Source organism: Anguilla rostrata, chromosome 7, assembly GCF_018555375.3.
Source record: "Anguilla rostrata isolate EN2019 chromosome 7, ASM1855537v3, whole genome shotgun sequence".
Lineage (NCBI taxonomy): Eukaryota > Metazoa > Chordata > Actinopteri > Anguilliformes > Anguillidae > Anguilla > Anguilla rostrata.
In genome coordinates, this window is record NC_057939.1 from 34,736,846 (window position 1) to 34,752,893 (window position 16,048).

Genomic DNA, 16,048 nt, shown 5'->3' on the forward strand with positions numbered 1-16,048 from the left:
AGGGCCTTCTCCATCCAAACGGACCATCAGACTCTGATGACACTGCTGGCGACCCAGGGTTCAGGGCACAGGCCACTGAGACTGCTGAGGTGGGCTGATAGACTGAACCAGTACAGTTTCAAACTCGAGTTTGTGCCTGGGCGCACGAATATGGTGGCGGACCTGCTATCAAGGGCAGTCTCCACCACAGCGGGGTTGGAGGGTGAAACGCCAGACTCAGAGGGGGATGAGGACTAGGTCCAAACGCTCTACGGGCCCCCCAGCGCAGTAGTCACACTGGCCGAACTGCAGCAGGCTTCGGCTGAGGACGAGACGTTCTCCACCCTCTGCACCTACATTCAGGACGGCTGGCCCGCTAAAGTGGACGCCAGCCTACTCCCCTACCACAGAGTCCACGACGAGCTCTCATGCTGGGGGGAGGGGTGCCTCGCACGCGGCCATCGCACGGTCATACCAGAGATGCTGAGGACCAGAGTCCTACACATGGCACATGAAGGCCACCTGGGAGTGGTCAAGGTGAAGCAGCGCTGCTGAGACACAGTGTGGTGACCTCGCATTGACTACGACGTAAAGGATCTGGTGAAAAACTGCACCTGCTGCCTTTTGAGCGGGAAAACGGGCCAGCCAGCCACAGCACCCCTCACCCCACTCCAATGGCTGTCTGTGCCATGGGAGCATATTCAGATTGACCTCTGCGGCAAGCTTCACGGGGCACCTGCACACGCCCGCTACCTACTGGTAGTGCACGATGTCCACTCGAAATGACCGGAAGCGTTTGAGCTGGGCTCCATTACCACACACGCCATCATCACCTGCCTGGACAAGCTTTTCGGGCGCTGGGGGCAGCCTAGCACCGTTACACACAATGGGCCCCAATTCATATCATCTGAGTTCTGAGTTCCTGTCACGGCGGTCCATTAAGCACATCAGGACAGCAGTGTACCACCTGGAGAGTAATGGGGGGGTAGAAAGACTGAACAAAACTTTAAAAAACGGAATACAGGCCTGTTTGGAGGAGGGGAGAACCTTCAGTGCTGCACTCAATCAAACCCTCTTGACAATCCGGGCATCCAAGCACTCCACCACTGGGGTGTCACCCCCTTACTGGGGCGACATAGCTCAGGAGGTAAAAGCGATTGTCTGGCAGTCGGAGGATTGCTGGTTCAAACCCCGCCCTGGGCGTGTCGAAGTGTCCTTGAGCAAGACATCTAACCCCTAACTGCTCTGGCGAATGAGAGGCATCAATTGTAAAGCGCTTTGGATAAAAGCGCTATATAAATGCAGTCCATTTACCATTAAAACAACCACTGGACTGCCTGAGAGCCAAGCCAGCCCCTGCACGTGTGAGCCCAGGGCTCCCAAAAGCCAAAGTACAGGTCCGCAGCTCACAGGCACAGATGAAACAGAGGTTTGACACCGTGCGCAGAGTACGGGACCCCTCCCTGTCCACAGGGGACTGGGTCCGGATCAAACATGCACACTGCAAGAACAAGCTGCAGTCATACTGGTCAGTGCCTCGACAGGTGACTCGGCAGCTAGGACCGGCCACCTACAGACTGGACGATGGGACTCTGTGGCACTCGAACCGCCTGCACAGGGTTCAGGCCCCGACAGGCCCTGCATCATCCCTGTTCCCCGCTGTTTCTCTCAGCTGGCAGCCATCTCCGGGGACTGAAGCCTTTAAGAGCGTTTTGTGGGCGTGGCAGAGCCGGATAGCTTACGTGAGCGTTGTAACCGAGGTTGAGAGAATAAAAACTAAAACGCAGCTCCGGGTCTGGTCACTGTCTGAACACAATAAGCGTAACTGAAAGTTTTCTCATCATCGTATTCACTCTGTGGTAGCAGTAAAAGACGCTGCACCTTATGAAACATTGTCAAAGATTTTTCGTAATTTCTTGGAAAATACTATTATTATTGAGGACTTCAGGGTATGGCTAAGCCAAATGTTTGTTGATAGACCTAGCTGACATCGTTTTCTGGAGAAAGACAGAACCAGAACCTGCTGCTGATGGCAGGCACTGAAGCACCAGCTGTAAGTCGCACTCGGTCCTGGCTTCGGCATCCCATCCTGACCTCCATAATATTGCCGGGAAGATAATCATCCAGTCTAAAATGAGCGCCACACAGGACCGCGTTTTTTGTAACAGATGCAGCAGTGAAATCCCGTCTCTTCACCTGCACAGAACGCACCCAGGCACGAAAGCTAGCACCGTTCCTTTTCCTGTTACGAAAATTGTGTGCTCAATGTCCTGACAGGCTGGAGTTTGTGCAACCTGCACAAACACAATAATGTACCATTATGATACACGGTGAAATGCAATGTAAAACTACTGAAAAAAGACCAACTCACTATATCACGACCGCTCAGACTCACTACCACCTACTACTGCACATTGGGCTAAGGCAGGCAGACTCCCTTCTGTTACGAATTTGTACCCTTATGTTTTGTAAAAAAATATTAGATCCTGCATTAACTTTTCAAATGGTCTTTTGAAAAGTATACATTTCGTAAAAAATTTAACCTGCAAGATACTCTTTAGCAGTCCTTCAGGGCTGCTACAACAAGCTGCATTGGCTAACGCAAGTAGCTAGCTACTGCTTTATTAAAAAAAAGGGAAATCTGAAAAAAGGAAATTTGGACAACCTCCTCTGCCTCTAATGGACCAGCATCCTCTGGTTGAAAAGGCCTAAATACAATGTAATTTTTTAGTGATGTGTTTAAAAGTAGTTCGCAATTTGCACGTTACAATACAGTAGTAGAGAATTGAAGATAAAATTTGGAAATTATCATTGGACCAACGCGATGTCAATATTGTATTCTGGTTGTTGATTGGTTAGGGAGGACGTCCTCCGTTGGAGCATCATTTTACGTGTTTTGGCCAATAAAAAATGAAGTACATTAAATTGATATAAGAGATCCCACCCTAAGGAGGACAGCAGGAGCCCGTCCTCCTCTGTCCACCACCACCACTTCACACAGACTGCCGTTTCCCCTCTTGCCTGCCCTGCAGGTGTCGCTGTTGAAGCATTTTAATCAGAATTTCAATAATGGATTTTTTCCAAAGAAGAGAGAAAAATAATTTTATAAATGATACTGAGATTTGGTAATGGTTTATTTCAACCAATTACTCTTTTTTATATTTTGATCTCCCTCTTGCCTCTCAAAAATAGAGGAGGAGCAATCTCCTCTGCCTCTATGGACCAGCCTCCTCTGATAAATATATATATATATATCTAATTGTTGCATAGCTGTCTAGCTGCTGTCTTAAAAAGTAACTACAGTGAAATTTCTGTCTAAACAAAAACACATTTTCAATGTAAAAAATTATCAGTTACTCACACAGGAAAAAAACAGCACTGTCCATAAGTCATTAATTAAAACAAGCTAAATCTAGGCCTGCCGTTAAAAGTAATGATAGAAACCATCTACTTTTTATTTGTTTGTGTTTGTGCCCCCTCAAAAGTTTTGGGTGCTCTACGCCCCTGCTGACTGGAGTTAATCTTTATTAGCAAGACCATTACATTGTATAGCGTTATCATTACAGGGTTCTTCAGTGACAATGTATGTGATTATAGTCTGGTGAAAATGGTAAAGATTAATTGAACCTGCTAACTATGCCGACTGGCATCACTCTAGCAGTAATCAGAGTTCTGCATATAACAAATGGAATGAACCTCCCAGTTTGATTGTGGTTTTTTTTTTCATCCTGTGTGTGATGTCATAGGCAGGGGCATGGACCACGCCCAGCGGGAGAAGCTGTCGGAGTTGGTCGAGGAGTTGACCACTTCTGGGGAGCCAAAATTGAACCAAGACAAAATGAAGGAGGTGAAAAAGATTTGCAAGTATGAAATTGGTTCATTATTTTTATTTATGCATGTGTACTTATTTATTTAGGTCTATTCAAGATACAGTGCCTTCAGAAAATATTCAGACCCCTTACTTTTTCCACATTTTGTTACGTTACAGCCTTCTAAAATTGATTAAATTCATTTTTATTCTCATCAATCTACAGACAATACCCTATAATGACATGGCGAAAACAGGTTTTTTTTAATTTTTTGCAAATTTAATAAAAACCCATATTTAATCACCTGAGGTAATCCCTTCATTTATAATGAATAATCCAAACTAAAATTTCTCTCAAAAACAAAGAGGTCAAGCTTATGCTTAAATAAAACAAAGCAAAGGTGTCATATTTTTCAAGAGAGTGAATTTTGGCCCAGAAAAATAATTGCGAATGTAAATTCTAGGCTTTACAGCCCAGATGTCGCTATAGGCATTTCAACATCAACAATCCTCTGGTATTCAGCATGGACATGTGCAACTATGACGTGTTGTGCAAAACAATAAAATGATTTTGTTATGGATAAGTGTGGAGGAAATTAATGCACAAACAACAGAGATCAGTGACAGATTAAGACAATATACAGTTGAGGCCAAACGTTTACGTACACCAAGGCTGAAGACATTAAAACTCAAATTTTTACAACTCCACACATTTCATGTTACCATTTCCTGTGTTAAGTCAATTAGGGTATCTACTTTATTTCCATCAGAGGTCATTTCAAAATAATGGCTAAGAGACAGATTTATTTAAGCTTTTATTTACTATATCAGATTTTCAGTGGGTATACATGCCCTTTTTTAGTATTTGGTGGCATTGCCTTTTAACTGCTTAACTTAAATCAAATGCTTGGGGTAGCCTTCCACAAGTTTCTCACAGTACTTTGCTGGAATGTTTGCCCATTCCTCCTGACAGAACTGGTTTAACTTAGTCAGGTTTGTGGGCCTCCTTGCTTGGACATGCTTTTTCAGTTCGGTCCACAAATTTATGGGATTCAGGTCAGGGCTTTGTGATGGCCACTCCAATACTTTCAATTTGTTGTCTTTAAGCCATTTTGTTGCAACTTTGGAGGCGTACTAGCTGATGTCTTGAGGTGTTGCTTTAGTATTTCTAGATAATCCTCCTTCCTCATGATGCCATCTATTTTCTGAAGTCCAGTCCCTTTTCCAGCAAAACACCCCCACAACATGATGCTGCCACCCCCATGCTTCACAGTTGGGATTGTGTTCTTCGGATTGAAAGCCTCGCCCTTTTTCCTTCTTACATAGCGCTGATCATTATGGCCAAACAGTTCAATTTTTGTTTCATCTGACCAGAGAACACTCCTCCAAAAGGCTAGGTCTTTGTCCTGGTGATCACCTGTAAACTTTTTTATGCTGGTCTTGGAGTAGGGGCTTCTTCCTTGCGTGACAGCCTTTCAGGCCATGGCGATGTAAGATGGTGGATGTCGATACTTTTGAACCTGATGCCTCCAACTCCTTCACCAGTTCCTTTGCTGTTGTCTTGATGTTCAGTTGAACCTTTCGGATCAGAATTCTTTCAGCCCTGGGAGTTAATTTGTGCCTCCTTCCTGAATGATGTAGTGTCTGTGTGGTCCCAAGATTTTTATATTTTGATTCAATTGTTTATACAGCTGCTCGTGGTACCTTCATTTTTTTCTGAGGCCTTGGCTGAGTTGCTTGGATTTTCCCATGGTATCAAGGGCATAAAGGCAGTGGCTCTAAAGGTAGGCCCTTAAATATTGCCACAGGTGCCAAATAGCTCCCAATTAACTCCTAATTATGACATTTGGCCAATCAGAAGCTTATCAAAAGTCATTACATAAATTTCTGGAATCTTCCAGACTGTTGTCAACTTGGTATATGTAAACTTTTGACCCACTGAAATTCTGATATAGTGAATTAAAGCTGAAAGAAATCTGTCTCTAATCGATTGTTTTAAAATTACCTCTGATGTGAACAAAGTAGATGCCCTAATTGACTCAACAAAAGAAATGTATGGTAACATGAAATGTGCGGAGTTGTGAAAAACTGAGTTTGAATATCCTTAGCCTAGGTGTATGTAAACTTTTGGCCTCAACTGTAATCAACACATTGCTACATTGGCACATTTTTTATTTATTTCATACATTTTGAAGTTTATCATTAGACCACAGGACAAAGATTGCAATATGCTGGTATTTAGTCACAAAAACACACAAAACACACAGCCTGAGACAGGAAGAAGCAAAGGTAAAATAGCTGTTAAACCGCATAAAGGCTGCTTCATACTTTCCGCGTGTCCGCGAGGGTCCGCTTTGGTCCTCGTGACGTGAATGTGGTCATCCGCCCATGTCCGGAGGGTCCACGTGGACCCCTATGTGGACGTCCGCGCGCAACCCAAAATTTGTGACCGCGCGGACTGTACGTATAGCAAGTGCGCCGACTGCGCATGCTCCAAATAACAAAATTTAATGGATGCTTGTTTTGAAGAGAGTTGTGCGAGGAGATCCGCCATTACCCACATTTATATTGTCTAGGCTGGGCATTCATAAAAATATTCTTTCACCACTCAAAAATCGTATTCCGTCATAGCAACAAGATAAACCTGACAATAGCCCTAAGATATGCCAATACAGCAGTGAAAACGCTGCTGACTGAATAACAAAATAAACGAGACAAAATTCTACAGTCAATATCTGGGACTAAATATTGAATAAATATACAACCTTCCCATTGGTTTTATGCGTAGAGATGTCCCTTTTTAGACTGAGTTGTCAAATATTGTCTTGGACAATCCGGTTGTGAAATACACGTGCATTTGTGATGCCTGGGTACCTCCAAAAACAGCTGTGCGTAATACCACACATATTGTTTACTGCGTTGTCGCCCTTTCTAGTACAGTCTGGCTTGATGGACAATTCATTTATTCAGTAGGTGAGAGTATAAGCTTTCTAACAATGTATAACATGTCTAATTTTGCTTTTGGAATAGCGTTTTTTAGGTCAGCGAAACCGGAAAATTTCTTATCGCATTCACTTATGCATTCACTCTGTGGTAATGGAACTGGAATGGAGTGTCGATCGGGAAATGCACATACGTGGAACACCAGACTGATGCGGACCCTCAATTGTAGTATGAATGGAACCGGGTGCGCGTCCGCGCGACCGGTACAAGTCCACAGCTGTCCGCGGACGCAGAAAGTATGGAGCAGCCTTAAGAGGAGTTTGTGAATATTCTTCTTAAAAAGTGGGTTAAAAAAATTATGTGCATTTTTTAAGAAGCATATGCTATAATGTTGCCCAAGCAAGAAAATAAGGTGCGTGAGGGACTCATTTGCATGTGTTTCTCATAAGATGAGAAAAACAACATACTGTACCCATTCGCACTTGTACTTGCATTGATCATAGATGTCACATGAGACTTTCTGAGTTCTGACCAATCAGGAAAAAGTTTGTGTGGGGTTATAATATTTATCCGCCATGCCCTGGTCCATTGTTGCACCCTGCAGGGTGTCAAACGACTACATCGAGCATGTCTATCACCTGATCATGATGCAGCTGGCCCAGGAGCATGCCGAGATCCGCCTCTCAGCCCTGCAGATCACCGATGAGCTGTTCTCGCGCTCGCACCTCTTCCGCACGCTGCTGGTGTCCAACCTGCAAGAGTTCCTGGAGCTGACGGTGGAGACGGACGCCGAGCAGCCTCTCCCGCCACCCCAAGATGTGGCCCGAAAACTCAAGACCCTGGCCATTCACACCATTCAGGCCTGGCAAGACGCCTATGGCCAGGCCTACAAGAAGCTGGCCCTGGGCTACCACTTCCTCAAACAGGTCAAAAAGGTATGGGCAAATCCCCCTCCTCTAGGCTCTTTCCAGTTGGCCTTTCAGATCAGAAAAGTACTTGGATCCAAGAGAGCTTGAATGTTTTCTATGATGTTCTTGTTCTTGCCAACATCTTGTTCTTGCCAACGTCCTAAAGTTTATTTCAACCATGTTTCACAATTTTAATTTTGCTGTTTATTTTATGCATCAAGTCATGAGTGCTTGGTTTGTCACAACAGAAGCTTTGAAATTGACAGTACATTATGGCTGTAACAAGATGTAATTTGGTAGAGAGCCTTTTCATCGTGGTTAGCTCTGATATTCCATGTTGGAGGGCAGTTAAAAATGATGTGATATATAGTATTAGATCACGTTAACATAGTCAAATGCAGAGTCATAAGAACATATTTTTGAGCATTTAATTAATATCAAAACATTAAGACTGCTGCTTTTGGTGCAAGATTTGAGTTGCCGACACAGAATCCATTATGCTACCATATGGATTTGTGGGAATAATGAGGAAGTGCGCAAGTATTGCTGCATAAACCAGGCTCTTGCTACTTGTTTATTTTGTTTTAAACATTATGAACAAATAAATGTACACGTGCAAATGAATAAACGAATGAAACCGTTATTTAATTAGCGGTTTGAAATAAGTGACCTCTTGTCTTCAACAGAACAGGCCTACTTCTTGATTTCTCTATAAATATAAAAACTAGGCTAAATCTAAACAACCATGTAAGAATAAATGAAGACATTAAGCAAAATATCTATCTCAAAATAAATTCTAAGCTTTGGAAATAATTAGGGAGACAGAGCAAAAAGAGCAAACAAAGCAAACACCAGGCCGGAACCCCCAAATAGCAAGTACATAAGGTAAAAAAACTCCCATTGGGGAGAACTCTCAAACAATGGTGAGAAATCTCCATCCTCCACGGGCCAGCCTGGTGTAGAGTTCCAGACAGCAAATAAAATAGGTTTAGCAGGTTACAGCTGAGTTGAAAGCTAACAGGAATAGACCAAATGGTGTAGTTCAGAATAGTGCAGTTTAGAGGAGCTGGATGATTGATCTGAAGCTCCAGACAGCATCAAAGCATGGGCAGGGGAGATACAGGGCTGAAGCAGTCCATGACCAAGGACAGGACTGGAGCGATCCCGTGTATTCAGGTTGAGGACACGTAGAGAAGTGGTCTTAAAGGAGTAACATGGTGGTTTTCACACTTTCTCGGTTTTATGTGCACAAGAGGCATTGAGGGAAACACAATGAGTAAAGTATTAAATATGTCCGTTCTTTATTTTTGGAGAAATATGCGTTTTAAATTTATCGTCCTATTTTCGTCCGGTTTAGAATGTTCTCGTCTTGGTGTGTCACACGTACAGAAACCGCTCCCCTTTTCACGCCCCGTAAAGAAATCTGACCGGACACACCCTGGGGGAGGGGCTTATGCATTTCGTTCCTGACATTTTCTGTACTACTTGTTTGGTAATATTGTGAAAACAATTGTCAAAAACCCACCTAATTTTGACAAAAGTAGCCCAAATTTCATCTGCCCCCCCAACGTAATCAAAAGGAGCCCAATTGGGTGGAAACCTGCCCAATATGGCAACACTGATTGGGCGCGTATCATGCAGGTAGCTATGGTAACGTGGCACGGTCTGTCAATCATAGTCAACTGACAGTTCTCATTACCATGCCCAGACAGTTCGGGTGAACTTTTATAGTGGGAAATTTAGGCTTAGAAAAATAAGTTTTAAAGTACATTAAATGACTGAATAATAAAAAAAATTATGCACATTTGTTTTGTCGTTGCCTAAAGACAACTGGCAAGTGTCACATTCAACCACCATGTTATATGCCTTGTTCTTATTCTGTCACGACATGTTATGGGAGAGGATCACAATTGTGTCCTTATTACTTGGGTTAAGTGAACTTCTTCACCACGTTTTGGCTTCTTCAGCCAGTTTACACCACTAGTGCAAGTTGTTACATGGAATTTTTCTAATGCACTTCATCTAGTCTTGCAAGAATATAAAAACTACACTACCGGTCAAAAGTTTTAGAACACCCCCATTTTTCCAGTTTTATTGAAATTTAAGCAGTTCAAGTCCAGTGAATGACCTGAAAGGCAAGTGGTAAACTTTTTTTTAGGTCACCAAAAACGGAAAAATAATGTAAATTTCAGAGTCATAAAAAAGGCCTCTTTCAGGGAACAAGTAATTGGTTAACAACTTACAGCTTTTCTGCAGCAATGGAAGTAAATTAAGCCTTGAAAGTTGATGCAAACAATTCCTGCAGGTGTCCCACATTTTGTTGATTACTTACAAACCCTCTGGCTGTATAAAATCAGTGTTGGAACAGTCTGTATTACCACACCCTTCAATGCATTATTTGGATAATATTGCACTGCAGGAAGTAGTATATTGCTATCATAATTGATGAGAAAACGGCAATTAACAAAGAAAGACAGACAGACCATTATAACCCTTAAAAATGTAGGTCTTTCCTTTTGAGAAATTGCAAAGCAAGCCAAGGTGTCAGTGAGTACAGTTTCCTACACCACCGAAAGGCACTTGGAAACTGAAGGAAGGCAGATCCAAAGCCACAACAGAATCAGAATTCAAGTTTCTGAGAGTCAACAGCTTGCCTTTAGAATTTTGCTTTTAGAATAGCGTTTTATAGGTCGGCATAACCGAAAATTTTCTTATCATCGCATTCACTCATTCACAGTAACAGACGTAAGACGTAATGTAAGTATTACTGCTCAAATATTTCAGTTATATACGTTATTTTTGAAATTGAGTGTCTTTAAATAGGTTAGTGGTATTATATAATGTGGATATTTCACACTGTAATGTCAGCGTTAGTAGTTTAATAGTTTTTGTGATGCATGCAACAGTGATGACTAGCATGTTGGACCATTGCCAAAATATATTCTATATTCATTCTATATTCATATATAAACTATATTCATTCATTCTATTCATATTCAAAATGTGGTGGATGGTGAAAATTGTTTTCATATCGTCCCATCCCCATACAAGAAAACATACGAAAGTTTAGAAATACATACAAGAGTTAATTATTACACATTTAGGACGCTTTACTCCTCCTACCTTCACGGGTCTGTTGTGTAATGGAGAAGCGCAATAGGCAACATGGCACAGGTAGGATACAAATGCTTGCCGTCCTGTACCGTGCTGTCCTGGTCAATGGGGAAGCTCCATAACTGTCAAACATGGAGGAGGAAGCGTGAGTGTGTGGAGCTGTTTTGCTCGATCCAGAGTTGGCAACTTGCACAGAGTGACTGGCATCCTGAACCAAAAGGGCTACCACAGCATTTTACAGCGCCATGCAATACCCTCTAGTCAACACCTAGTTGGTCTAGGGTTCATCCTACAGCAAGATAATGACCCAGAACATACCTCCAGGCTATGTCAGAACTACCTTAGAAGAAAAGAACAAGACGGTAGGCTTCAGATAATGGAATAGCCAGTACAGAGGGAACGCTTCCGGGTTTAGTAAAATAACCCTGAAAACATTTCAGATAATATCAAAGGGTGTATTTTTGTACATAATGGAAACCAGGATTGCTACAAGAAGTAGGAAAACTACATCCAAGACGGAAAACATTGATGAATGAGCACCACAAAGTAACATTAGCCGAAGTAGCTCTCCTACCCACGAGGAGGACGGAGCAGGTGATGCTAGACTACGAAGTATACTGAACGAACTTAGGGACTTCAGACGGGACAATAAACAACAGCTCACAGAGATTAAACACGAACTGTGCAGAACAAACTGGATGAGGCAGAGGGGCGAATTGATGAAGCAGAATCAGTATTACAGGCAGCAGCAACGCTACTGAAACTTCTCTCACAGCGCCAGTCCAACATGGAAGCTAAACTGATTGATCAGGAAGGACGGGCTCGCAGAGATGATATTCGGATTTATGGTATACCCGAAGAGGCGGAAGGTAACAACATCTCCAGTTTTCTGGAAAACCTACTGAGGGACTTGCTGGACTTATCACAGGATGTGGAACTCAAAATTGAGAGAGCACACAGGGCACTAACACCAAAACCCACCGACCCACAGGCAAAACCACAGTCTATCATTGACAAGCTAGCGAGCTACAGGGCAAAAGATGAAGTGATCCGTAAAGCTTGGCAGAAAAAAGAGGTTTTCTTCAACACCACCCGCTTCTATGTGGACCATGACTACCCACCTACAATCCTTAAGAGACGTGCTGAATATGCTGAAGTGAAGAAAATATTAAAGGAGAAAAAAATTCAGTTCCAGACCCCCTACCCAGCGAGACTACGGGATTTTTACAGTGACGGCACTCGCCTGTATCAGAGCGCAGCAGAGGTGACAGAAGACATGGCTTTGCGTGGATTTCAAGTTACCATCATACCTACCTCAAACAACCCAGACCAACGGGAGATTCAATTTTTATCCACATGGCAGATGGCTGGGGGCCGACGTGCCGGAGCTTGGAGCACGACGGATACATTGTCACAAGACTGCAGGAATGCAGATCCCCTACAGATGAATGAACGAGGGACGATAACCTAATTGGGACACTGATACCGATAAGTTTGCTGTAGATTGTTCTTTGTTCTGGGTACCGGCCTGTTTACATTATATTACTGGTTAAATTGACCTAAGTAGTTTTACGATTCCTACTTCTTATTCCTAAACTATGTAAAATTGTCGGGCCACCAAAATATTAATAACGGACATTTTCTATCAGTTGATATTTTTTTATTTCAATTAAGACTGTAACTGATATACAGCCATCTCAGAGGGCCCTACTCTTAGTAAAGAGCGGGCTATCACTTTATGGGCGCTCTAACATTACGAGCCCCCCAAAGGCTCATTTAGAACGAGCCTCAATATTGGAAGCAAAAGACTGTAAGGAATGTAATGACACTCTGGTTCGAATAATTTTGTTACTGTTCTTATTTTGTTACGTTAATTTCTCGAGGTACACAAGAGTTACAGGGATGTACAATGTTTTGAGTGCTGATCAACATGCAGGGAGAATTCTAGTATATGCAACGACTGTAGGAGACCATGGCTAATAGCCACAACCTTAAAATTATTTCATTTAACGTAAACGGGGGTCTTAACCTGACTAAGAGAAGTAAGATTTTGAGTAAAATGAAAAAAGAGAATGCACAAATTGTATTATTACAGGAAACGCACCTTAATTCCACTGAACATGAAAAGTTGAAAAGAATGGGTTTCTCCCATGTGTATTATGCATCCTATAAATTAGGCCACAGGAGAGGGGTAGCCATTCTATTTTCTTATAGAGTTTCATTTGAACAACTTTCAGAAATAAAGGACAAGGAAGGAAGATATTTATTAATTTCAGGAAAGATAGAGGGTGTCCAAATAATACTATTGAATGTTTATGCTCTCCCAGGTAGCAATGTTTCTTTTATAGGAAAATTCTTGATTTGATGGCAGAAGCAACAGGCATTCTTATATGTGGGGGGGATTGGAATATACGCCTTAACCCTAAGCTAGACTCATCAAAATAATCCACTCCGACCCCCCTACACAAGAAACTTAAGGTTCTCATGTCAGAACTGGGAGTGGTAGACCTCCATAGTAGTTGGACTTCCATCCAACAGATCGAGATTACACCCATTATTCCCATCCAGCCGTCTACTCCAGAATTGATTATTATTTTTTTTTTTTTAAAAGAGATCGCCATAAAATACTTAATTGTGAGATAGGCAGGATTGACTTGTCTGTTCACTCACGCCTTTTGTTATCATTGCAAATTAGTAATCACCCTGGGAATACACTATGGAGGTTAAACTCAAGTATTCTAAATAATTCACAGTTTAAAACACGAATGAAAGAAGAAATAAAAATGTTCTTTGACGAAAATGATAATGGTGAGGTCGGCTCAGAAATAATGTGGGATGCACTTAAAGCCGTTGTTAGGGGGAAAATTATATCTTTCTGTGCGTGCAAAAAGAAAGAAAGACAATTAAGATTATCAGAACTAAACAGAGAATTAAAAGAGCTCGAGACAAAACATAAAAAGGAGCTGAACCAAAATCTTACTTTAAGACTAAAGGAAATTAGGAATTAAATAAATATTCTATACTCACAAGAAATAGAGAAAAAGATGATTTATACAAAACAAAAATATTACGAATCGTCTTCAAAATTTGCTTTTGGCAATAAAACTACAAAAACAACAGGCGGATAGCACAATCTACAAAATTAGGGACCCAGACTCTAAAACCCTTTTATATAAGCAAAACGAAATACAAATGACTTTTCAAAATTATTATAAACGATTATATACACAGCCATATCTTGAAGATGAACAGCAAACTTAACAATTCTTGGAATCCCTAATTTACCTATCCTGTCAGAAGACCAAAATACAAAATTAATAGCTGAAATAACAGAGGAAGAGTTGAACACTGCAATTTCTAGGCTGAAAGCAAATAAGTCACCTGGCCCGGACAGTTTTTCTTCTGAATGGTACAAGACCTTCCAGTCGGAGTTAGTATCAAGTCTTCTCCAGACATTTAACGCAGCTTTAAACGATGGGAAAATCCCACCATCATGGAGAGAAGCTAATATATCTGTTATCCCTAAGGAGGGAAAAGACAGCCTGGACTGCGGGTCATTTAGAACAATTTCGGTTCTTTACACTGATTATAAGCTATACACATCAATCCTTGCTAAGAGAGTCGAGAAGGTCCTTCCCCAGCTTATCCACACTGACCAGACAGGGTTAATCTTGTAGAGACAAACCCATGACAATATCAGACGCTTGCTGCACATATTGAATCATATCCAAGAAAGTAAATTACAATCTGTATTGGTCAGCCTGGGTGCGGAAAAAGCCTTTGATTCTGTGAGTTGGAGGTTTTTATATAAGACTCTTGAGAAATTTTGGTTCCATGAAAAGTTTATTGAAGGAATAAGTACACTATACTACAATCCAACTGCCCGGATAAAAATAAATGGGTACTTGTCGGACACTATTAAATTAGAACAAGGCACAAGACAAGGTTGCAGAATGTCCCCACTGCTCTTTGCGCTTTATATAGAACCCCAAGCCCAATGGATAAGACAGACTGACAACATTAAAGGTATCCCCATAAATGGGCAGAGGTGGGTAGAGTAGCCAAAACCTGTACTCAAGTAAAAGTATTGTTACTCTAAAATAATAATGACTCAAGTAGAAGTAGTCATCCAAATAATTACTTGAGTAAGAGTAAGAAAGTATCTCGTGAAAAGACGACTCAAGTACTGAGTTACTTCATATAATCTGATTTAATGTTGAAATAAGAAGAGCAAGATGAACGTAAAAATCTAAATGTCCAAAATATAAAATTGTAAATGCTTGTCCAATAGAAATAAACAAAATATAAAATAGCCATGTGCAAATTCAAATATGGCCTAAATCATATCCCTTTAAATAAAACAATACACAGGAGGTTCGTCAGAAGAGGAGGATTTTCGCTTTCTGTTGCACTCTATTAAGTCTGTATACCCCGTCAGTTTGTTGGGGTGAACCCTCCGTTGACAGAAAAAATATCAATGAGACTACAGGGATTTATCCATTAAATAGACTCATCATCACAACAAAGAGGAGCCTGCTCAAATTCAAACATAAACTTTATATGTGGGAAACATAATGCTTTGTAGCACCATTATTGTACCTTATGATGCACTTCTCCACGATATTCCAAAGTCCCATGATGCCTTGCGCGGAGTATGTGCAGAACTTCCAGTTTAGCGTAAACAAACGTTATGTATCGCTATGCAATGTTCCAGCGCTCACGTCATGACTGTTGCGTGCTTCACAAAAAATATTACACTACTAACTAATGCTTACATTACAGTGTGGAATATCCACATTAATACCAGTAACCTATTTAAACACACTCAATTTCAAAGATAACGTATATAACCAAAGTATTTTGAGCAATAATAGCCTACTTACATAGCAATGATGAAATCTTATCTGTGTTCAGTAGATGGAGACAGAGACCGTAAATCAACAATACAGTTCAATCCGCTTCTGTTTTGCTCCAGAAAACGATGTCATCTAGGTCTATCAGCAAACATACGGCTTAGCTATGCCCAGAAGTCCTCAATAATAATAGTATTTCCCAAGAAATTACGAATAATCGTTGACCACGTTCCATGCTGCCTCTTTTACTGCTACCACAGAGTAAATGCATAAGTGAATGCGATGATAAGAAAAAGTTCGGTTACGCTGACCTAAAAAACGCTATTCCAAAAGCAAAATTAGACATGTTATATATCGTTAGAAAGCTTATACTCTCACCTACTGAATAAATGAATTGTCAATCAAGCCAGACTGTACTAAAAAGGGCGACAATGCCGTAAACA

The 16,048-nt window shown here is 41.5% G+C and overlaps 1 protein-coding gene across 2 annotated transcripts in view; it reads left to right on the forward strand.

The window, feature by feature from the left end:
• uvssa (UV-stimulated scaffold protein A) overlaps positions 1-16,048 on the forward strand; it is an 83,769-nt gene that overhangs the window by 10,088 nt on the left and 57,633 nt on the right. For both annotated transcript variants that reach the window (XM_064344102.1, XM_064344101.1), the window contains exons 2-3: positions 3,726-3,843; positions 7,335-7,665. In XM_064344102.1, the coding sequence (XP_064200172.1) occupies positions 3,734-3,843; positions 7,335-7,665 (441 nt within the window). In that variant the 5' untranslated portion in view covers positions 3,726-3,733. The remainder of the gene's footprint in view (positions 1-3,725; positions 3,844-7,334; positions 7,666-16,048) is intronic.